This window comes from Anguilla rostrata, chromosome 13 (assembly GCF_018555375.3).
Source record: "Anguilla rostrata isolate EN2019 chromosome 13, ASM1855537v3, whole genome shotgun sequence".
NCBI classification, from domain to species: domain Eukaryota; kingdom Metazoa; phylum Chordata; class Actinopteri; order Anguilliformes; family Anguillidae; genus Anguilla; species Anguilla rostrata.
In genome coordinates this window covers 3,784,063-3,808,404 of record NC_057945.1, presented here as the reverse complement: position 1 = coordinate 3,808,404, position 24,342 = coordinate 3,784,063, and the positions used below count along the sequence as shown (strand labels likewise).

The following is a 24,342-nucleotide window of genomic DNA, read 5'->3' as shown; positions in this document are numbered from 1 at the left end:
TAATTGTGCGGGAAAAAAAATTACAGCTGTTGGTTTTGTTCTTTCTGGAGTTGCCTGTCTTGTCAGCCCGATAAATTTGAACAGTTTTAACACAATTTAGAAGGAAAAACGGAAAAAAATAAAAGAACCGTCCTCACCCGTGTTCTCTGACCAGCGAAATGTAGACTCTGCATATGGAGCTGTGTGAATTTACCCTTGATTAATGATAAGCGTTGTCATTGTGTGCTCAATATAAGTACTTTTTTTTTTTCCTATATAGAATTTATTCATGTTTTTTTTTTAATGTCATTTAACTGAATCCAGACAGTACAGGTCATTTTTCATGTTTATTTGCCAGTCTTCTCGTCCAGGATTTTATTGTTCATGTATTATAGCGGTCATGTTTGTGTTTTGTTTTTGAAATGCAGTTTTAAAGTAAATATCCTCCTTGCTGTGTTCGAATTTATTCAATTTTTTTTTTTTTTTGGAAACAACTTAAAAGAGCAAACCGTCTTTTGGACGAGGGCGTCCTTTTGTTTCTCCTGTCTGAATTCTGTTGTCATATGCTTCGTCTCCTGAAATTATTTTGGTTATGTTTTGGGCATATTCTATATTTTTGTCACATGATTTTCATGAAATGTTGGCAACTTTGTTTTCACGGACCTGTCTCAGTGCCATTTTCCACATGTAATTACTAAAAAACCCCTCCTTGTTCTGTAATTTGAAGGATCCTTGTATGACATAAAAATGGAATAAAATGCAGAGATAAGACAATGTTACCTACTTGTTTTTCAGGTAAAGTGTAATGTGAAGACCTTTAAATCTGAAGGCTTAAAGTAATTTACTGTGTGCGTTCCTGGTATTAGATCCTGGTTGTTGTATATGCAGAGTATTGAAGCATGAACCAAATTAAAATTTTAGATCATTGGCCCTGTGGCTTGTCTTTATTTGTTTTTGGTTTAGGTTCGTTCATAAACCGAAATGAGCTGTAGATACTGCTGCTCAATCCAAGCTGTTATTTCAGATGATGTTTTCTGTTTACTGGTGTACTAAATGGGCCTTTGAGGTTGCTGCTCAATCCGAGCTGATCGTTAAGATGACGCTTTCTGTTTAATGGTGTACAAAATGGGCCTTCGAAGATTTGCGTTCTCTTTTCCCTAGTCAGTGTGTGTGAAACGAAACGACCTTTTTGTTGACCTTCACGAACGGGAAGACGAGGTGGCAGAATGAGTCGCCGTTGACTCAAGCCCCTCGCCGCTGGCACGGCTCAGGTGTCAGTTTCAGTGAAGCCGACCGGCCGCTGATTCATTATGCAAATGAGTCTATGTAGCGCGGAGAGGGGAAGGAAGTCGCGGGTCCTCCCCTCCTCTCTGTCGATCGTTTATGGTAAGAGAAAGCTAATGGGGTTTTTATCTGGATGAAGCTAATAGATGCTTGTGCGCATATGGCTTATCACTGATGCGTAGGCCGATATACTGTACGCTGTAATGAAAAACAGACCGAGCCTGCACTTCGCCTCGACTCGGACAGTCCTTCAGCTCAACGTCATTCTCCGTGCGATTCCGTTAATGGGCTTGTGGAATTTCTATTGTTTTGTTTTGAACAATATGTGTCCTGGTACGCGGGTTCACTCCAGCTCACGATAGCAAACATTTCTGCCATGCGTCTTAACCGCCTCTCCGCTGCATGCAGTTTTATTTATATGGAAAATCTGGCAAGTGTTTCACGAATGAATGAAAATCGATTCAGACTGCAATGCCAATACCGTTCACCGTATATAAGCCAATTTTAACAAATATTATAAGACAATTAGCCATAAGATAATTTAACACAGATTTAAACAGAATGTTGCATACATCCTGCTGGTATTAATAAGGAACTGTAGCCTACTTCCTTTCAATCTTTTTTGCGTTTTGTGCATTATCACAGATCATTGAATATGACTTCAATTTATCTACAAACACCCTTGAAACTCTTTATTTCTTACATCAGAACACTTTGGGGAGAAGTGAAAAATTACATGAAATTGGCCTACATGTCAAATGTCAAAAACGTCAAAGCCATATTTGCATTTTTACTGTAATGATCCGGAAGAATTATCACGAGCCGAACATGTTGTATGTACATTTTTTTATTAAGAGATATTTACAAATTAATACAAAACATAACCAACAAAGGAAAATGTTTAGCCCATAAAAAAACAATACAATTGCGTAAATACATTAACATAATATTTGTGCATTCTGTTAAGTCTTCATTCACAAAAATATATGTGACATAATAAAAATCCAGAGGACCAGAACGCAACCACAGAACTTCGAGTACCGCTGATTTTGGGAACCAGTGGCGTTACAGTTCCACTTCTAATAACGCCGCGAAGAGCACGGAACATCAGTTCCACCCTGAATACAGCGGCGTCCGTGGACAAGGCATTCAGGCGACACGGGGTTTGAAGCAAAGTTTACCCCCGGGAAATCTACCTCCCTGCGGGGGTTTCTTTATGCAAATTAACTGCCAAATGACGTAAATTGTTAATGCATTGATCTCTGAAGTGAGTTTGAGGTCTGCCAGGGCCGCGGGGAGTGACGTCCCAGCTCGAGGCCAGAACTCCTCCGTGACAGCGCCGCAGCCCACGTTCTGAAGCTGTCGCGGAGTGCACGTCCCAGCGTATCACACGTACCAGCACTCGACTGCTAGCTGGTGAGAATGTGAAAGTTTTGCTCATCGGTGCGCACGAATGTGAAAGTTTTGCTCATCGGTGCGCACCGCGAGCTCAAGACTCCGTTAATGCCAGTGCCCCGTGGACTGAACGCACGGCACTATACGCGTAAGGCACATCGGTGTCACTTAGAAAACATTCATTTTTGCGAGATAAAAAAGAGATACAGACAGGAACTTCGTTTTCAATAAGTCTGGTCTGGCTAAACAAACAATTGCACTTGAATACCTGTTTAAAAATGTAAAAAACAGTGCAAAATATCTCAGTTTCATTCGATATGAACAGAATAGCTAAAGTAACTCGGTCTTTATGTGTAAAATAAAGACAAATTTTCTTTGCATAGAAACTCCATGTAGAGGCACTATCTGCTAGACTGACTGAATCCAAAATGGAAGGCACTTGACTAAAGGCACTGATGATGACACAGTACGAAATTAAGCACGTCCAGAAAGCACAGGCAAGCCATACCTGCTAAACCTTCAACCAAACCACCCGCATGAGGCAAACGTTTTTTTTTTTTTTCCATCTCATGAGCATCCTCAGACCCTGGAAAGTAATATAGGTTGCACCTTTAATCATTTGTTTGGGTCCCATATTTAATAGATTCAAGTATGAAATACTACTATATTAAGTTACACAACCTTAATATCAGTTTTAATTTGGTGCTTGGCCCGAAGCGTGCACGGCCAGTTGGCTGCAGATACGCATTTCAGCATGGTTGTTGCTAACACGCCTCTTCAGATAACGTACGTCTGACACCGTGCATCTTCTTCGACTATCCTTATCGTCAATAAGGGAAAAAAATTAAAGTTTCAATATTTTTTTTCGGGAGGCTCAAAAAGCAGCACTACCTCGGCGGTTTTCCGGTGTTACTGCGGCTGATTTTACGCAAGGTAAACTGTTTATTTTCTTCTTTCTAAACAGGAAGTTAGTTCTTATCAGAGCTGTGCACTGTGAGACACCGAGGGACTGAGAGAGCACAGTCCTCCGAGTTTGAGGTTGAAGTCTTTGTTTGCATTTTCTACTGGTTTCCCTTGTGTTAATGACACCGTGTGTTGTGTAAAAGCAAACCTCCACAATGGCCCAGGTACTCAGAGGCAGAGACAGTCCAGTATAAAAACACAGTTTTTCGATATAGTAAGAAAATTACCCATAATAATTTTTTTTCCAGAGTCAGAAAACCCAACTCTGTCTGTTTATACTCTTTAAAACAGCGAATTCACGTACATTTGTGGATTGACAGAAGTGGTGGTGGGGGTGGTGTTTGACCTTATTGAGATTCAAAAATGCAAAACTCTCCAAAAGGTCCAGGCGTGAACATAAAAATAGGGATAAAAGAAAAACGGAAAAATAAGCACGCCTCATCTCCTCTTCAAAAAAATCGAATGTTTGCTGAATAATAAACCACTTGCAAATTAGGTTCAAACAATTTATATATTTTCGGAGTGTTTTTATAAGAAAACTCAACCTCCTGTGCTTTGAGACCAGCAGAGATTAATCTTGTCTGAGTGGTGGTGTTTTACATGGGATCTGTGCATGTGGGTGTGGCCGTGTGCACATGGGCGTGGCCACGTGCATGTGGGCGTGGTCATGCGCACAAGGGCGTGGTCTTAGTCTGTGTAGACACAGCCTCCAATTGCTAGCACCTGGAGTGAAATCTGTGCGACACAATCAACCGTCCTTTCTGTTCAGCCGTCCTTTTCGGCATTCAGCCAGGCTTTCTGTCCCTTTGGAGGAGTGTTTCCATGGTAACCGCTCCCTGTCGGACCGTGGTAGGAGACACCGTGTCTCCCCAGTGGGCGTGTCTCCCCAGTGGCCGTTAGCCAGTGTCACGGTCTCCGTCGTCTCGCTCCTGAACCCCGTCCCTCTGGGGGCTGCCCTCCCCCGCTACCGCCATCCCGCTGGCCTCACGCTCCGCCCCCAGCTTCGCCCCCAGGTCCGCCCCCAGCCCCGCCCCCGGCTCCGCGCCGCTCGGCTCTTCGCCCTGCGCCAGGAGTGACCTGTCCGTCAGGGCCCCTCCCGCCCCCAGCTCCGCCCCCCTTACAGTCCGCTCCTCCTCCTCCTCCTCCTCCTCCTCCTCCCTCAGCCCTCTGTCCGAGCTGCAGGTGCTGAGGAAGCGAGCCCCGCCCGGCCCCGCCTCCTGGGCCACGCCCTCCAGCTCCCGGCCACGCGGCCGGTAGAGGGACAGGGGCAGCAGGGGCAGGGGGTCAAGGTCGGGGGCGGGGTCAGGGTCAGCGGGGTCGCGCCCGCAGTAGGCGTAGCGGTGGTTCATGTGCTGCGAGTACGAGCCCGAGTGGGAGAAGCGCTTGCCGCACTTGTCGCACTGGTAGGGCTTCTCCCCCGAGTGCAGCCGGCTGTGCTCGATCAGGTGGTGCTTGTGCTTGAAGGCCTTTTTGCAGATCCCACACTCGTGAGGACGCTTGCCTGCAGGAGGAAGAGCAGGGACGTGTGAACACACTGCAGAAGGCATGCTCAGTCCCCAGTCTCTAATCAATCCCCTAAAACACCCTGCAGGGGGCATGCTCAGTCCCCAGTCTCCAATCAGTCCCCTAAAGGCCCTGCAGGGGGCATGCTCAGTCCCCAGTCTCTAATCAATCCCCTACACACCCTGCAGGGGCATGCTCAGTCCCCAGTCTCTAATCAATCCCCTACACACCCTGCAGGGGGCATGCTCAGTCCCCAGTCTCTAATCAATCCCCTACACACCCTGCAGGAGGCATGCTCAGTCTCCAGTATCTAATCAATCCCCTACACACCCTGCAGGAGGCATGCTCAGTCCCCAGTCTCTAATCAATCCCCTACACACCCTGCAGGGAGCATGCTCAGTCCCCAGTCTCTAATCAATCCCCTACACACCCTGCAGGGGGCATGCTCAGTCCCCAGTCTCTAATCAATCCCCTAAAACACCCTGCAGGAGGCATGCTCAGTCCCCAGGATCTAATCAATCCCCTAAACACCCTGCAGGGGGCATGCTCAGTCTCCAGTCTCTAATCAATCCCCTAAAACACCCTGCAGGAGGCATGCTCAGTCCCCAGTCTCTAATCAATCCCCTACACACCCTGCAGGGAGCATGCTCAGTCCCCAGGATCTAATCAATCCCCTACACACCCTGCAGGGAGCATGCTCAGTCTCCAGTCTCTAATCAATCCCCTAAACACCCTGCAGGGGGCATGCTCAGTCCCCAGTCTCTAATCAATCCCCTACACACCCTGCAGGAGGCATGCTCAGTCCCCAGTCTCTAATCAATCCCCTACACACTCTGCAGGGGGCATGCTCAGTCTCCAGTCTCTAATAATCCCCTAAACACCTGCAGGAGGCATGCTCAGTCCCCAGTCTCTAATCAATCCCCTACACACCTGCAAGGGGCATGCTCAGTCCCCAGTCTCTAATCAATCCCCTACACACCCTGCAGGGGGCATGCTCAGTCCCCAGTCTCTAATCAATCCCCTACACACCCTGCAGGGGGCATGCTCAGTCCCCAGTCTCTAATCAATCCCCTACACACCCTGCAGGGGCATGCTCAGTCCCCAGTCTCTAATCAATCCCCTACACACCTGCAGGGGGCATGCTCAGTCCCCAGTCTCTAATCAATCCCCTACACACCCTGCAGGAGGCATGCTCAGTCCCCAGTCTCTAATCAATCCCCTAAAACACCCTGCAGGAGGCATGCTCAGTCCCCAGTCTCTAATCAATCCCCTAAAACACCCTGCAGGGGGCATGCTCAGTCCCCAGTCTCTAATCAATCCCCTACACACCCTGCAGGGGGCATGCTCAGTCCCCAGTCTCTAATCAATCCCCTACACACCCTGCAGGGGGCATGCTCAGTCCCCAGTATCTAATCAATCCCCTAAAACACTCTGCAGGGGGCATGCTCAGTCTCCAGTCTCTAATCAATCCCCTAAAAGCCCTGCAGAGAGCATGCTCAGTCCCCAGTCTCTAATCAATCCCCTAAATGCCCTGCAGGGGGCTCAGTCCCCAGTTTCGAATCAATCCCCTAAAACACCCTGTAGGGGGCATGCTCAGTCCTCAGTCTCTAAACAAGCACCTAAAATGCCCTGGTGGGTTTTCTGCTACTTGTGTGTTCAGTGCGTACCTGTGTGTACAGGTGAGTGTAGTGCGTACCTGTGAGTACAGGGGTGTGCAGTGCATAACTGTGTGTACAGGTGAGTGTAGTGCGTACCTGTGTGTACAGGTGCGTGCCGTGCATACCTGTGTGTACAAGTGAGTGTATTGCGTACCTGTGTGTACAGGTGAGTGTATTGCGTACCTGTGTGTACAGGTGCGTGCCATGCATACCTGTGTGTACAGGTGTGTTCAGTGCGTACCGGTGTGTACAGGTGAGTGAGTGCTCTGGTTACGAGTGTAGTGTACCGTTGTACAGGTGTCGTGCGTACCTGTGTGTACAGGTGTGTGCAGTGCATACCTGTGTGTACAGGTGTGTTCAGTGCGTACCTGTGTGTACAGGTGAGTGTAGTGTGTACCTGTGTGTACAGGTGTGTTCAGTGCATACCTGTGTGTACAGGTGAGTGTAGTGCGTACCTGTGTGTACAGGTGAGTGTAGTGCATACCTGTGTGTACAGGTGAGTGTATTGCGTACCTGTGTGTACAGGTGAATGAGGAGCATACCTGTGTGCTCATACTTGTGCCTCAGGAGGGAGCTGCTTTTCTGGAAGGTCTTGTCGCAGATGTCGCAGGCGTACAGACCCTCGTCCGTCTTCTTCAGCCTCTTCCTCCCGGGCCCGCCCTCCCCTTCAGCTCCATCCTCCATCAGAGGCAGGTAGTCCAGACACCCCCGGCTCAGCGCCTCGCTCTGAAACACCACAAACCGGTTCTCCTTTAGAACCCCTCCATGCACACCCCTGCATGTTCTCCTTCAGAACCCCTCCATGCCCAGCCCTCCATGTTCTCCTTTAGAACCCCTCCATGCACACCCCTCCATGTTCTCATTTAGAACCCCTCCATACTTCTGTAATGGATGTAACGTGATACTTCTGCTATGGATGTAACATGATACTTCGGTAATGGATGTAACATGATACTTCTGTAATGGATGTAACTATCTTCTGTATAACTTCTGTAATGGATGTAATGATACTCTGTAGATACTGTCTTCGTAATGGATGTAACGTGATACTTCTGTAATGGATGTAACGTGATACTTCTGTAATGGATGTAACGTGATACTTCTGTAATGGATGTAACGTGATACTTCTGTAATGGATGTAACGTGATACTTCTGTAATGGATGTAACGTGATACTTCTGTAATGGTGTAAGTGATTCTGTAAGGTGTAACGTGTCTGATACTTTCTGTAATGGTAACATGTAACTTCTGTAATGGATATAGTGACTCGTAGTCAGATTTTCAGAAAGCCTGACGTAGTTCCCCACACACCTCCTATCGCTATTCAATCGCGTCTCCCTGCGTCTCATCCTTTCATGTCATTGGTTAGAAAATACTGGTGACATCCCAAAAGTGGGCGGGGTTACAGCTCTGAGCTGCACCCCTTTCAGCAAATATACTTCAGATATGACAACGCCCGTATTTAGATTAAATGCATGAATGAGTACGCAACGTTATTTTGGTTTGGTGCTGAACGTATCTGGTTTGGGTACATCTGAGCACGTGCCAGCGTGTACTGACCTATCGAACAGAGAGCATGTTACATCATCCCAACTGACAAGGGAAACGTAAAAAAACCCCTCAGTGCCTAAAAACAGGTCCAAACAGCAGGTGGAAGCGGGGGTGGTGTAGTGAGCAGTAGCGAGGCGAGCACGCAAAAGCAGAACTGGAGAGGTCTGGCGGCCGGTTTTAAAAAGGCGCGCGTGTGATTGGCTGGAGTATGAGGTCATGCAGCCGATGGTCGACCGCAGAAAGCGCTTCCTGGCTGAACTCGCTCTGCACGTTTCGTCGCGCGGTGCTCGTGGCAGGGAGGCACGGAAGGGGGGCACGAGGCTGGCAGCCGACTGGCAGACAGGCCGGACTCAAACCGCGGCGCCAGTGTTTGCTAACGCCTTCAGGAAACGGATGCCGTCGACAGATAACGCGAGCAGCGCGGGAGAATTTCAACCTTGAGCGGCTCTCAGTCATTCAAAAATAATGCGAATCTCTTGCGCCGTTGTACAAGCACTTTTTTTTTTTAAACACTCTACTTCTGTGGTGATTCCAGTAAAATACGCGCGCTATGCGCGGTATTTAACACAAGTGACAGCAATGTGTAAATTTGAGGCGTGAATGACTCCTCCGGACATTACTCAGAGCGTTACTCTTTTGAGAAGCGCCGCTGGAGTTCCCCCATGTGACCTCTCTCTCCGCGAGCACATCAAAGGGCCACATGGGCGCCAGCTGGACTGACCTGTGCGGAGAGACTGCCCCCGCAAAGGTGCGCGAGGCGGGCTGCGAAATGTCACCGCGCGTGACGCGTGCTCGCGTGCCCGCGGCGTTCTGCCGCTCAGCTGTTTCTCAGGCTCCACGGGCTATGTGAGGACACGCTCTCCCAGCACACCGCAGGTGAGACGCTCTCACCAGCACACCGCAGGTGAGACGCTCACGAGTACACCGCAGGTGAGACGCTCACCAGTTCACTGCAGGTGAAAGTTGGGACTGTGTTCCTTTTCGATTTCAACGAATGAAATGAGATTAAAATGCCGTTTTTCTCTTTCTGATATATCTGTTTGTAAGATGGCTATAATTGAAAAAAAAAACAAGATTAAAATGGGAGGGGCAGGCTGGCTGGGTTCTGTCACTTCTAGCCAATCAGAAGTGTTATGTAGAGGGCACTTGATGATGCCGGGATGCGAGTGACAGGAAGTTTCTCTGTACAGGAAGCACTTTCATTTCCACTCGTGCGCGCTTGCAGTCGACTTTAAAGAACCAGAAAAAAAAAAAATGCTTTTTAACTTTCAACCTTCACATGACCTGATTCAGCCAAAAGAAAGCCAAAGATCAAATGAAATAAAATAAACAAAACACAGGAAACTTCATTTGATGTCAAACGTGTTCGCGTGGCTTTGAAATAGGACCTCCTCTGACTTAGCACACTTTCCAAATGTACCTACTTGAATGCAGTACCTGCCAATGAATTTCACTGAGCTCTAATAAGTTAAAAAAAACACCATTTAAAATGCAAACAAGAGACCAGGAAGAGAATGCAGCTTGCACTGCACTTACTGAAGGTAATCGCTTTCAGTCTAATACGATAACTCCTGCCGTAGCTTAGTCCTTGGTTTGGAGAATCTCATTCCTAAACTGAATTTAGTCTAGGGCTAGGCTAAATCGGCGTCTGTGAAACACAGATTCATAAAATCTGCAAGCCTGTGGAAACTGAGAAAATGAGTAACTGGTAAAAATGTTTGTCATCCTAAACACCAGGACTAATCACTGTGTTATTCACCTTTTTAATAAGAGAAATAGAGTATGTAATCCAATATAACACAATATAACTACAAAATGAAATATTGTTTTATTATTGATATGTTTATTTCATTTCTACCTATGTATGTGCCTAGACCTGGTCAGCTGAATTCTGCTCCTCAAGGCCAGTAGTGCAGCTGGTTTTATCTTCTGCCTGATAGTTCATTGATCAATCGATGCCACTGATTGGCTGGAGATTTAGTTCACCTGGTGTCCCAGGCAGTAATCTACCCCTGATTGGAGGGGAAGAATGAAAACCAGCAGCACTGCTGGTCTCCGGGGTCAGACCCCTAACCTAGCGGATCAGTTGACTGGCAGTGTTTGGGGGGGTGAACTCTTACCAGTAACGTCTGGCGATCCTGATGGACCCTCTTGAGAAAGGACTCGGTGTCGGACTCCAGCATGTAGGGCAGGGGGGGCAGGCTGTTCTGGGCGGGGGGGTTGAAGGACAGGGGGGAGAGGCTGTCGTGGTGTCCCACAGGCATGACGGGGTTGAAGAGGGGAAAGGCACTGTACATGGGGCCCCCAAACGCGGGCGTCCCGCCGTAGGCCCCGGGGGTCTGGGGTGGGGGTGGGGGCGGGGGCGGGGCGGGCCTCCTGTCGCCGGGCAGAGTCGCACTGCTGCAGCGTCGCTCTCCCCCTGAGGCCCAGCGAGGCTTGGGCAGGGAGAGGTCCAGGGGCTCGCTTTGGGAGCCGGCCGAGCTGGGGGTCCCGCAGGGGGGCGTGGGCCTGCTCGGGGGGGAGCAGGCGGGGGCGTGGGCCGACAGGTCCAGGCAGAGGGGCGAGTCGAACCCTCTGGGCGCCCCGCGCCGCCTCTCCAGGAATGACGGGGAGGCGGGGCTGGCGGTGTGGTGGGCGGGGCTGGCGGGGTGGTGGGCGGGGCTGGGGCTGCCAGCCTCCTGCGTGGGCCAGAGGGGGCGGGACCCCGGGGGGTCGGGGTGGCGGAGGAGGGGGGAGCGCTGGGGCAGGGGGGGCCAGGAGGACCGGCGGATTGGGGACCTCTCCCCACCGAAGCCGTTGGCCTTGTGGGCGTGGTGCGGCAGGGCGGCGGTGGCGGCCTGGGACGCCGCTTTGCCCCTGCCCTGCGGGGGGCACTCCAGCGCCTCCAGGCCGTCCCGGTTCATCCTGCACAGGTAGCGCTCGTGCTGCACCAGCACCGCGTGGTTTGGGAAGAGCTGAGAGCACCAGCGGCACGTGACCCCGCCCTCCTCCAGCTCCGCCCCCCTCACCCCAGGCCCCTCCCCCTGGGCTCCGCCCTCCCCCACCCCGGCGACGCCCTCCTCCCCGTGCGCCCCGCCCCTCCTCAGCATCTCCTGCAGGACGCGCCCGAACTTGTCCCCGCCGTGTAGGTACGGCAACAGGCTAGTGCACCTGTACAGGTCTGCCCGGTAGAATTCAGAAGCGGGGTCCCAGAGCCCCGGGGGCTCCTGGCCGTGGGCGAGGCGGGACCCCTCCAGCAGCGCCTGCTCCGGCTGCCCCGCCCCGGGCCGGTCCAGCAGCGCCCTGGGGCTCGGGAAGGCGTACGGCGAGCCCTTGCCGCTGTTCCGCTCGTGGCCAGCAGGGGGTGAGCCCGGGGAGGAGCTGCGCAGGTACGTGGCGTACACCTGTCCGTTGAGCGCCCCTCCCGCTCCGCCCCCGCTCAGGCACTTCTTGCTGCTCAGGTGTGAGCTGTACGAGCCCGAATGCGAGAAGCGCTTCTTGCAGTTGGCGCATTCGTACGGCTTCTCCCCTGCATGCGGAAACAGAGGTCAGTGCGCCTAAGGATCCATTAATCAATCAGCTGATCAATAAAACCACCCATAAACACAGTAAAGGAAAATCTAATAATTAGTTCTTGTATCTAAAGAGAACAATATACAATATACGACAATCTATACATAAACAAAAAACAAAAAAAAAACTGAAAATAAATGTAAAAAACCTGTAATACATGAACAAAACGACCAAAGATATATGTGTACACCAACATACAGATCCCAATACAACCTCCGAACTCTGAATATGGTAAAGAACTGTTCAGTGCTACTTCTGTACATTTGAAGACTAGATGAAAATGATTCGTTGAGGGATTACAGGTCTTACCGCTGTGGATACGGAGATGCTCTTTCAGATGGTGCTTATATTTGAAGGCTTTTCCACACTGCAGGCATTTAAACTTCCTGTTCTCCACCGCGGGGTCGTACATGGTCGCATGCTGTACAGAAACACGTTTTAAAACTTGTATTTGAGACTGTTATAGTTATACAAAGGGCCCGCGTGCGATTGCTCGATGTCTGGGATATCTTAGATCTTTAACACTTTAACCGTGACATCAAGATAGCGTCCGAAGGAAGGAAGGAAGGAAGAACCTGAAACAGAGCCCCAGACGGACTTAAACATTTTTTACATTAAGCTGTTAGGTTGGGTGCACTGTTAAAAAGCAAGTGTTGGAATATAGAGCTGCAGCAGCGAACATACACACACATGCACACACACACACACACACACACACGTGCATGCACGCACACATACACACACTCACACACATATACACATGCGCACGCATGCACACACACGCACACACACACACATACACACATGCACACACACACACACACACGTGCATGCACGCACACATACACACACTCACACACATATACACATGCGCACGCATGCACACACACACATACACACATGCGCACATGCACACACACACACATGCGTGCACGCACACACACACATACACACATGCACACACACACACACACTCACACACACACACACACACACAGGGAGCTGCTGTCCCTGATAGCTGTGTTAATCAAAGGAGGCCACAGTTGGAGTCAATCCTATTTGAATTCAGTCAGTTCAAGAAATGAACACAAATTCAGATTCTTTAATTACAAACAAAACATTTTCAAACTCAGAGACTGACTGTCACTGGCCTGAAGTGAGACATCGCCATTCCCTGATTGACAGAAACGTGAGTGACACCCCCCAGACCCCCCCACCTTACCTTGCTGTGCGCCAGACTGTGCATGGCCATGTGCCGCTCCATCTGAGCCCTGTAGGGGGAGCTGTAGCCACACAGCGGGCAGTCCAGACGGCCGCTGCCGTCCCGCTCCTGGCAGAAGCGCACGTGTTCGCGCAGGGCCGCGTCCCTCCGGTAGGTGCGCTGGCAGAACGGGCACGCCAGAACAGACCTCAGGCCTTCCGCGCTGGCAGGGGGCGGCTCTGCGGACCACAGACAAGGGAGAGGGGGGCTGAACCCATGTCTGCACAGCCACCATTATGGCTCTGCTAGCATTATGGCTCAGCCACCATTACGGCTCTTCTAGCATTACGGCTCAGCCACCATTACTGCTCTGCTAGCATTATGGCTCAGCCACCATTACGGCTCTTCTAGCATTACGGCTCAGCCACCATTACTGCTGCTAGCATTATGGCTCAGCCACCATTACGGCTCTTCTAGCATTACGGCTCAGCCACCATTACTGCTCTGCTAGCATTAGGCTCAGCCACCATTACGGCTCTTCTAGCATTACGGCTCAGCCACCATTACTGCTCTGCTAGCATTATGGCTCAGCCACCATTACGGCTCTTCTAGCATTACGGCTCAGCCACCATTACTGCTCTGCTAGCATTATGGCTCAGCCACCATTACGGCTCTTCTAGCATTACGGCTCAGCCACCATTACTGCTCTGCTAGCATTACGGCTCAGCCACCATTAACGCTCTGCTAGCATTACGGCTCTGCTAACATTACGGCTCAGCCACCATTACGGCTCTGCTAGCATTATGGCTAAGCTAGCATTACGGCTCAGCTACCATTACGGCTCTGATACCATTACGGCTAAGCTAACATTACCGCTCAGCCACCATTACGGCTAAGCTAACATTATGGCTCAGCCACCATTACAGCTCAGCCACCATTACGGCTAAGCTAGCATTGTGGCTCAGCCACTATTACGGCTCTGCTAGCATTACGGCTCAGCTACCATTACGGCTATGATACCATTACGGCTAAGCTAACATTACGGCTCAGCCACCATTACGGCTCTGCTACCATTACGGCTATGATACCATTACGGCTAAGCTAACATTACGGCTCAGCCACCATTACGGCTCTGATACCATTACGGCTCAGCCACCATTACTGCTCTGCTAGCATTACGGATCTGCTAACATTACGGCTAAGCTAACATTACGGCTCAGCCACCATTACAGCTCAGCTACCATTACGGCTCTGCTAGCATTACGGCTCAGCCACTATTATAGTTCAGTACTTACATCTGTCGGTGCGGTTGTCAACTTGGTGTATGTAAACTTGTGACCCACTGGAATTCTGATATAGTGAATTAAAGCTGAAATAAATCTGTCGCTAATCGATTGTTTTAAAATTACCTCTGATGTGAACAAAGCAGATGCCCTAATTGACTTGCCAAAAGAAATGTATGGTAACATGAAATGTGCAGAGTTGTTATAAACTGAATTTGAATAACTTTAGCCTCTGTGTATGTAAACTTTTGGCCTCAACTGTACAACTGGAGTGAATTGAAAAATACATTTCCAAATTTAAGGGAGAGACCCCTGCCCTGATCGTAAGTTTAGCACATGCTGCAGCTGTCAAAGCGGTATCAGTGAAACTCAAAGGCTCTGGTGGCCATTTCAGGAAAACATTAAATAATAATTTTCAATTAATTATGAATTAAACAAAGGCACCCATCACAGTATTTTCTATTTATTGAGAGAAAATGCATATCCGCTATCACAGATCCAAATCTCCCCAGAGCAGAGCAGGAGTGAGAAGCAGTTAGGTCATCACCAGGTCTGCCTTTAAGTGTGATTTTATCATTGAGAAACAATAATGTGGGCTCATTAGTACAAGAGACGTAACAAACTACGAGCAATTTTGGCCTGGGGCCATTTTGTCTCAAAACAAGCTTGGTGATGCAATCTAATTGGACAGACCCACTCCTCAGCTTCCTGTTCTGTGGGTTTCGAATATTAAATGATATATAATATTAAAATGTGCCTTTGGTGAGCAGGTTTTTACTGAACAGAGGGGGAAAGAGAGAGAGAGCGAGAGAGAGAGAGAGATTTTGATTTTAAAAACCCCTTTTATTGAGGCATTGTTCCAACGCAAAAAAAAACAGGACTTCAAATACATAAAACCGCCCAAACAACAAAAAACAAAACCAATGCACCCAGCACAGGCATAGAGCGAGAGAGAGGGAGAGAGAAAAGAAAGAGGCATAGAGCGAGAGAGAGAGGGAGAGAGAAAAGAAAGAGAGCAGGGTGCACATCTGATTTGTCTTCTTCCACTGCGTGATGCAACGACTGCATCAGCCTGCGTCAGACTCGCAGACCGAACTTGCGATGCCAGAGCTGAGCTCCCGCAGACCGAACTAGCGATGCCAGAGCTGAGCTCCCACACATGGTGACAGAGAAGACGAGGGGAGAAAGAAGAGAGAACAGGCAGTCCCCGTCTCTCTGGAAGCCCGTGTGACATCGTGCGGGACAGGCGAAGGGCGGGGCTGCTTTCCTGCACAGCCTAAATATAGCCTCTTCAAGTGGCACAGATGACTCTGTGTTTGAAGCCTGAGACGCAGAGAAAAAGGCTTCGTGCTCTAAAACGGAGAGCATGTTGCTGAAGAGCGCATGTGTCACCGCACACAAGCCAAGCCAAATTCAGCAACGAGCCCTCTGCGTCTTTTCGGTGTTCTTACACACGCCACACAATTTGTGTATGGGGGATTTTCTCAGAAATGACCAGGGTAAAGTTGAGTGACGCAAGAACAGTGTCCTCTTTACAAGTTGCACCGATTAGCCTTTAAGGTCCTGAAGTCTGTACTACAACCGCAACTATACATTTCTATCCCTATGCTTTGTTTAAAAGGAGTACAATATACTTGTACACTTATATGATTATACTGTAAGTACACAACCTTAAACACCACACCTTCCGTCCCCCACTTTCAGCCACACTCACATTCTCGGAGTTCAGACGATGGCGATTCCTTGGCCATCCCTCAAAATCACTGATTAACATTCGGAGATTTTACCTGCGATGTACCTCATGTTTGAACACAGTTCCAAACGGGCAGCCAAAGCCATCTCTTTTAAACCAGCGCTTGTGTGCTCAGTGCCCTTAGCTTGGACTGGTAGCTGATTTTGATTCATTAGGGCAATTTATTCTTCTTGAATTTATTCACAAGGAGGTTTGCATTAAGGTTGTTATATAACAGCTGGTTTTCACATGGTTTTGTATTCTCCTGTGTGTTGTGTTGTCTTGTAGCTCTTAGACGGGGATTCCCAGACTTTCTGAGCCTGTGACCCACTTAACATAAAAATAAATTTTCTGTGACTCACCCATATTGAAATGTAGCTCGAAATATCTTCATATTTGGAATTAGCATGTCCCCATGTAACTGCGCACACACGGCAACGGGTGCAGAGGACTGAACAAATACAGTGTCTCGCCCTTTAAGGTGTGAGGTCACAAATATGTGATTAGAATTTTTTTAGCTGAACATTCTAATGCTGATGTAACAATCACTACTGGCAGCTGAATGCAACAGAGTTCTAGAACAGTGCTCAGCAAAGGGATAATCTGACTGGAGTGAACGTGCATGGAATGGACTCTATCCAGAAAGGGTTGGGGGTTGGGGAACCCCTGTCCCTAAATTTCACCCTCCCTTACCGTGTCCCTCGGGTGAGTCCTGTTTCCCTGGCGACCAGCAGGGCGGGCGCGTGCCCTCGCGGGGGGGCCGGGCCGGGCGGTAGACGCCCGCGGCTCCGTTGTGGGCGTGTCCTTCAGGCCAGGGTCCCGGGTTCGAGGCCTGCCGGAGCTGCATCAGGAAGTCGTAATGGGCCGAGTCCTCCGCCGCTCTGGGGTCGCTGTGACCTGGACGCCGCCGCGCGGGGAAACAGAGGCGACCGCGTTAGTCCTCGTCCGATTCGCCCGCTCGCGAGTCAGCTGCGCCGCGCTCTGCCGCGAGATCCCGAGGAAGCAGCGCGACCTGCGGCTCGGTTCCGCTTCAGCTCAGTCAACATTAGCAAGCCAACCAACCTGCTGTTAAATACTAATACATTATACATTACAGGCATTTAGCAGACGCTCCTATCCAGAGCGACTTACACAACATTTTTACATTGCATTCACATTGTATCCATTTGTACAGCTGGATATATACTGAAGCAATGCAGGTTAAGTACCTTGCTCAAGGGCACAACGGCAGTGTCCTAGCAGGGAATCGAACCTGCGACCTTCAGGTCACAAGACAAACTCCTTACCCATTATACTACACTGCCACCCCAAATAAATAAATGAATAAATTAAATCAAAACTAATAAATCCTTGCAGAATCTAAATGGGATTGATCAGCTAACACAGGACTGCCCAACCCTGTTCCAGGAGATCTACTGTACTCTCCTGTAGGTTTTCACTCCGACCCTAAGCACACCTCACTCAACAGCAATCATTTCAAAAGATTATATATTTCAAAGGATTACATAATCCATTTACTGTATAGTCACTGCACATCCAGTCTGGCCGGTACACTGTGCTGTGGAGGACCCCCAGGGCTCCATGGAGCCCATGTGGTAAACTGTAGAGGTCCAGATTTTAATTCACAAAAGCAGCGCATATAGAAGGACAGGAACAGACACTCAGACACAGCGTGCGTGTGGGACAGCGAGCAAGTGCACGTCATATCTGCGGGCACATGTGCGCATGCTGGTATATGTGTTCCATCAACACAGCGTCGCCTTGGCGCGCTGATCCATTTCAGCCTCCATTCCAATCGAATGAAGGAGCTGGCCTGGGAAACAAGGACTGCTAATCCAAGCCATAAGGCTTCAGCACCGTTCAGCGCCAGCGTGCTGACGATTACACTGAGCATCGTGGTCTACACCACAAACGTAAGCTCTGGTCTTTCCCCAGTGTGCTGCCGATTACACTGAGCATCGAAGTCTACACCACAAACACAAGCTCTGATCTTTCCCCAGTGTGCTGCCGATTACACTGAGCATCGTGGTCTACACCACAAACACAAGCTCTGATCTTTCCCCAGTGTGCAGCCGATTACACTGAGCATCGTAGTCTACACCACAAATGCAGGTCTACACCACAAACTCTGATCTTTCCCCAGTGTGCTGCAGATTACACTGAGCATCGTGGTCTACACCACAAACACAAGCTCTGATCTTTCCCCATTGTGCTGCAGATTATACTGAGCATTGTAGTCTACACCACAAACGCAAGCTCTGATCTTTCCCCAGTGTTCTGAAGATTACACTGAGCATCGTAGTCTACACCACAAACACAAGCTCTGATCTTTCCCCAGTGTGCTGCAGATTACAATGAGCATCGTAGTCTACACCACAAACACAAGCTCTGATCTTTCCCCAGTGTGCTGCAGATTACACTGAGCATCGTAGTCTACACCACAAACACAAGCTCTGATCTTTCCCCATTGTGCTGCAGATTATACTGAGCATTGTAGTCTACACCACAAACGCAAGCTCTGATCTTTCCCCAGTGTGCAGCCGATTACACTGAGCATCGTAGTCTACACCACAAATGCAGGTCTACACCACAAACTCTGATCTTTCCCCAGTGTGCTGCAGATTACACTGAGCATCGTGGTCTACACCACAAACACAAGCTCTGATCTTTCTCCATTGTGCTGCAGATTATACTGAGCATTGTGGTCTACACCACAAACGCAAGCTCTGATCTTTCCCCAGTGTTCTGAAGATTACACTGAGCATCGTAGTCTACACCACAAACACAAGCTCTGATCTTTCCCCAGTGTGCTGCAGATTACACTGAGCATCGTAGTCTACACCACAAACACAAGCTCTGATCTTTCCCCAGTGTGCTGCAGATTACACTGAGCATCGTAGTCTACACCACAAACACAAGCTCTGATCTTTCCCCATTGTGCTGCAGATTATACTGAGCATTGTAGTCTACACCACAAACGCAAGCTCTGATCTTTCCCCAGTGTGCTGCAGATTACACTGAGCATCGTGGTCTACACCACAAACACAAGCTCTGATCTTTCCCCAGTGTGCTGAAGATTACACTGAGCATCGTAGTCTTCACCACAAACACTCGGCTGAAATTTCCCGGCTGAAGAAGAAGGATGAACAGAGCTAAAGAAGGGGTCTTAGGAAAGGACACTTCTGAAAGAAAGAAAAAAACTGAGACACTGTGTGTGCGTGTGTATGTGTGTGTGTGTGCATGTAGGTGAGTGTGTGTGCACGCATGTGTGTGTGCACGCATGAGTCTGTGTGTATGAGTGTGCGTGTGTGTCTGTATGTGAGCATGTATGTATGTATGTGTGTGTGTGTATGAGTGTGTGTGCCTGCATGTGAGTGTGTGTGTATGTATGTGTGTGTGTGTGTGTGTGTATGAGTGTGTGTATGTGTGTGTGTACGCGTGTGTGAGGACCCACACAGCCTATTTACTGCTCCCATCTCACTGAAATAACATGAACACTCATTCACCCAGTTTTGATTTCATTTTGAAGTTGCTCTTTGTTCTTGTGTGGGAGAAGTTTTCATATATCTGTCATATTTTATTGCGTATGGAGTTTTACTTGCTGAGGTTGAAAAGGTGAAATGATGAAATAACCACACAGAATTTATATTTTAGGCGTTTAGCAGACAGTCATATCCAAAACAACCTACACCTATAACATCCTTTACAGTTCGCTTATACAACTGAGTAATTTACTGAAGCAGTTCCAGTTGTGAGGCCACTGAATATTTTGCTCCAGGGTATTTGAGTGACCCCTCAGGACCTGAGCCTCAGACAGAGTGTAAACGGTGTAGTATAGTACAGTCTCTAGAGTGTAAATGGTGTAGTATAGTACAGTCTCTAGAGCGTAAACGGTGTAGTATAGTACAGTCTCTAGAGTGTAAATGGTGTAGTTTAGTACAGTCTCTAGAGTGTAAATGGTGTAGTATAGTACAGTCTGTACAATGTAAACGGTGTAGTATAGTACAGTCTCTAAGGTGTAAATGGTGTAGTTTAGTACAGTCTAGAGTGTAAATGATGTAGTATAGTACAGTCTCTAGAGTGTAAATGGTGTAGTATAGTACAGTCTCTAGAGTGTAAATGGTGTAGTATAGTACGGTCTAGAGTGTAAATGGTGTAGTATAGTACAATCTGTACAGTGTAAATGGTGTAGTATACTACAGTCACTAGAGTGTAAATGGTGTCTCAGAGTAGTCTCTAGAGCGTAAATGTTGTAGTTTAGTGAAGTCTCTATAGTTTAAATGGTGTAGTATAGTACAGTCTCTAGTGCTTAAATGGTGTAGTATAGTACAGTCTGTACAGTGTAAATGGTGTATTATAGTACAGTCTAGAGCGTAAATGGTGTAGTATAGTACAGTCTCAAGAGCGTAAATGTTGTCGTTTAGTGCAGTCTCTATAGTTTAAATGGTGTAGTATAGTACAGTCTGTACAGTGTAAATGACATAATATAGCACAGTCTCTAGAGCGTAAACGGTGTTGTATAGTACAGTCTGTACAGTGTAAATGGTGTAGTATAGTACAGTTTCTAGAGTGTAAATGGTATAGTATAGTACAGTCTCTAGAGCGTAAATGGTGTAGTATAGTACGGTCTAGAGTGTAAATGGTGTAGTATAGTACAATCTGTACAGTGTAAATGGTGTAGTATAGTACAGTTTCTAGGGTGTAAATGGTATAGTATAGTACAGTCTCTAGAGTGTAAATGGTGTAGTATAGCAGTCTCTAGAGCTTAAATGGTGTATTATAGTACAGTCTCTAGTGCTTAAATGGTGTAGTATAGTACAGTCTCTAGTGCATAAATTGTGTAGTATATTACAGTCACTAGAGCATAAATTGTGTAGTATATTACAGTCACTAGAGTGTAAATTGTGTAGTATATTACAGTCACTAGAGTGTAAATGGTGTATCATAGTAGTCTCTAGAGCGTAAATGGTGTAGTATAGAACAGTCTCTAGACCATAGGTAGCGTAGTATAGTACAGTCTCTGGAGTGTAAATGGTGTAGTATAGTACAGTCTCTAGTGCTTAAATGGTGTAGTATAGTACAGTCTCTAGAGCGTAAATGGTGTAGTATAGTACAGTCTCTAGAGCATAGGTAGCGTAGTATAGTACAGTCTCTGGAGTGTAAATGGTGTAGTATATTACAGTATCTAGAGCATAAATGGTGAAGTATATTAGTCACTAGAGTGTAAATAGTGTAGTATATTACAGTATCCAGAGCATAAATGGTGTATCATAGTAGTCTCTAGAGCGTAAATGGTGTAGTATAGTACAGTCTCTAGAGCATAGGTAGAGTAGTATAGTACAGTCTCTGGAGTGTATATGGTGTAGTATAGTACAGTCTCTAGTGCTTAAATGGTGTAGTATAGTACAGTCTCTAGAGCGTAAATGGTGTAGTATAGTACAGTCTCTAGAGCATAGGTAGAGTAGTATAGTACAGTCTCTGGAGTGTAAATGGTGTACTATAGTACAATCACTGCCTCAGAGGTGCAGCCCTGTTTCATAACATTACAAGCCCCTGTGCCTGGGGTTGAAACAGGGTGTCGCCCCAAGGATAATAAAGATTTCTGTATTCTACTGCACTCTAATCTAATCTACTCTACTCTAATACACTCTAATCTACTGTTACTCTACTGCACTCTACACTACTCTACTCTATTCTACTGCACTCTAATCTAATCTACTCTACTCTAATCTACTGTTACTCTACTGCACTCTACACTACAGTACTCTAATCTACTGTACTCTAATATAATGTACTCTACTTTAATCCACTCTAATCTACTGTTACTCTACTGCACTCTACACTACTCTACTCTATTCTACTGCACTCTAATCTACTGTTACTCTACTGTACTCTACACTACTCTATTCTAATCTACCGTACTCTACACTACTCTACTCTAATCTACTCTACTCTAATCCACTCTAATCTACTGTACTATACACTACTGTACTCTATTCTAATCTACTGTACTCCACTCTACTCTACACTACTCTACTGTACTCTACTCTACAGTTACTAACTCCAATGATGGCTGCAGGCATCACTTGATGTTACCTGCTCCATCAGGTCTAAGAAACACACTGTGAGGTAAAAATATTTTTCAGCTTCTTACACTGGTTTTGGCAAAAATTACTGCCCCAGCCAGAAATTTCTAAACTCAGAGTGGCGATGCAGCTGAATATATGATGCACACCTGGTCAGCCTCACCTTGCTGAAATTAATGAATACCTCTGCTGTTATATAACCAGCCTACAGTTGTGTGTTTACCACAGACACCAAGTCTCACTCAAACCAATGTGTGCTTACCATACATTCTTGGTGTCCCTCTAACCAACAGTAAGTGTGCTTACTGTAGAAAGTGAGTCTCTCCCTAGTGTGGACTGTTGTATATGAGTTGTAATGTATTTTACAGATACATGATCCTTAATTATGCATGCATTGTTACAGGTATTTAGGAGTTGAATGCATATCTGGTATTTCCACATGCTAATCTAATGTAACGAAGTGGCTCTTACTGTAAATCATTAGCTTGTCCCTGTGCCCCTCTCTCTTCCCTGGGGTGCTGGTGTTGGGAGGACCCCCCGTCCAGCTGTGGGTGGGGTTCAGAGGCTGGGAGTTGGTGCTGTGGGCGGGGCTCAGGGGCTGGGAGTTGGCATAGTGGGTGGGGCTCAGGGGCTGGGAGTTGACATAGTGGACGGGGCTTGGGGGCTGGGAGTTGTCATAGTGGGTGGGGCTTGGGGGCTGGGAGTTGCATAATGGGCGGGGCTTGGGGGCTGGGAGTTGGCATAGGGGCGGGCTTGGGGGCTGGGAGTTGGCATAGTGGGCAGGGCTTGGGGGCTGGGAGTTGGCATAGTGGGTGGGGCTCAGGGGCTGGGAGTTGGCATAGTGGGCAGGGCTTGGGGGCTGGGAGTTGGCATAGTGGGTGGGGCTCAGGGGCTGGGAGTTGGCATAGTGGGCGGGGCTTGGGGAATGGGAGTTGGCGTAGTGGGCGGGGCTGGCTGTCTCGGTGCCCTCGCTGGGTGTTAGGCTGCTTTTGTCATAGATGTCATGGGTCTCCATGCCCCACCCCACGCCCTCATCTTCCCCCTCCGAGCCCAGGCCAGTCAGCTTCTCCACATCCACTGCAGAGAGAGAGAGAGAGAGAGAGAGAGAGAGAGAGAAAGAGAAAGAGAAAGGGAGAAAGAGAGAGAGAGAAAGAGAAAGGGAGAAAGAGAGAGAGAAATACCTCAGGCCTCATAAACTCTCTCTTGGATCATTCAGTACTTGGGTCACCATCTATGCAGGGGACATATGCAGGCAGGCAATATGGATTAAATTAAAATATGTGAGCTCGCAAACGAAATCCCCATTGATTCTTTCCTCACAAACACAGTTCGGTGAGTTCAGTGATCCCTCAAATTTAACTGGTGAAAATGTGGTTGTAAAGAAATAGAATGTGACTCCTTCATTTAACAAGTCAAAGTTAAGACCCCCGATGTCAGTGTCAGTGCGACAGAATATCGTTAAGGGCAACCGCAAGAGATTCTACAATCTGCAATTGTCCTTAACTTAAAAATTTGACACAAACAGTTTGCCAATCAACAATCAGTATCGGTCAATAGTATCTTATAATGTACTTATCCTTATTGGTGCGATGCTACGATTATGGCAATGATAACAGGCTAATATGGCGACTCGGTGTACAGGCACTAGAGAGGCAATACATTTGAGGCACCAATGATGCTGAAAAATTTAGAGAGAATGCCCTGCTAAAAACAAAGAATCGTTGTCATCAAAAAAAACTTTATTTATTCTTACTTTATCATAAATCATTATTACCAGCAAAAATCATGAATAAAATTGTGCAAAGACACTATAGATTTCTAGACTCATACTGCATACTTAATAATAATTACTAGTAAATAAGGTTGGTAGCATTTATCCTTCATAAATGGATGTGTGTGCTGTGGTTATTGATATTGGTCCCCAAAATTTCCAAATCATGAACAGGTCACCAACACCAGATCTGTTTATGAAGAAAAAAGCAAACTTATTTGCAAATCAAAGATAAGCACACATGTTTAATTAATTCCAGTCATAGAAGTGGTTATACTTTCACCTCACAGTTTCCTTTTTGGCTAAAATTCAGTCTGTCTTTTTTTGTGATATTTTATCAAAAAATCGAGCATTACACGACATTACATTGCACGCATTTAGCAGA

General features: G+C 47.7%; 1 protein-coding gene across 3 annotated transcripts in view; it reads right to left on the bottom strand.

Annotated features, from left to right (window-relative positions):
• Positions 1-2,099: 2,099 nt before the first annotated feature.
• Positions 2,100-24,342, bottom strand: part of LOC135237978 (zinc finger E-box-binding homeobox 2-like) — a 59,993-nt gene continuing 37,750 nt past the window's right edge. For all 3 annotated transcript variants that reach the window (XM_064305578.1, XM_064305579.1, XM_064305580.1), the window contains exons 2-8: positions 22,658-23,263; positions 16,794-16,997; positions 13,107-13,324; positions 12,194-12,305; positions 10,453-11,840; positions 7,325-7,508; positions 2,100-5,122 (exon numbers count right to left, since the gene is read on the bottom strand). In XM_064305578.1, coding sequence (XP_064161648.1) covers positions 4,518-5,122; positions 7,325-7,508; positions 10,453-11,840; positions 12,194-12,305; positions 13,107-13,324; positions 16,794-16,997; positions 22,658-23,263 — 3,317 coding nt within the window. In that variant the 3' untranslated portion in view covers positions 2,100-4,517. The remainder of the gene's footprint in view (positions 5,123-7,324; positions 7,509-10,452; positions 11,841-12,193; positions 12,306-13,106; positions 13,325-16,793; positions 16,998-22,657; positions 23,264-24,342) is intronic.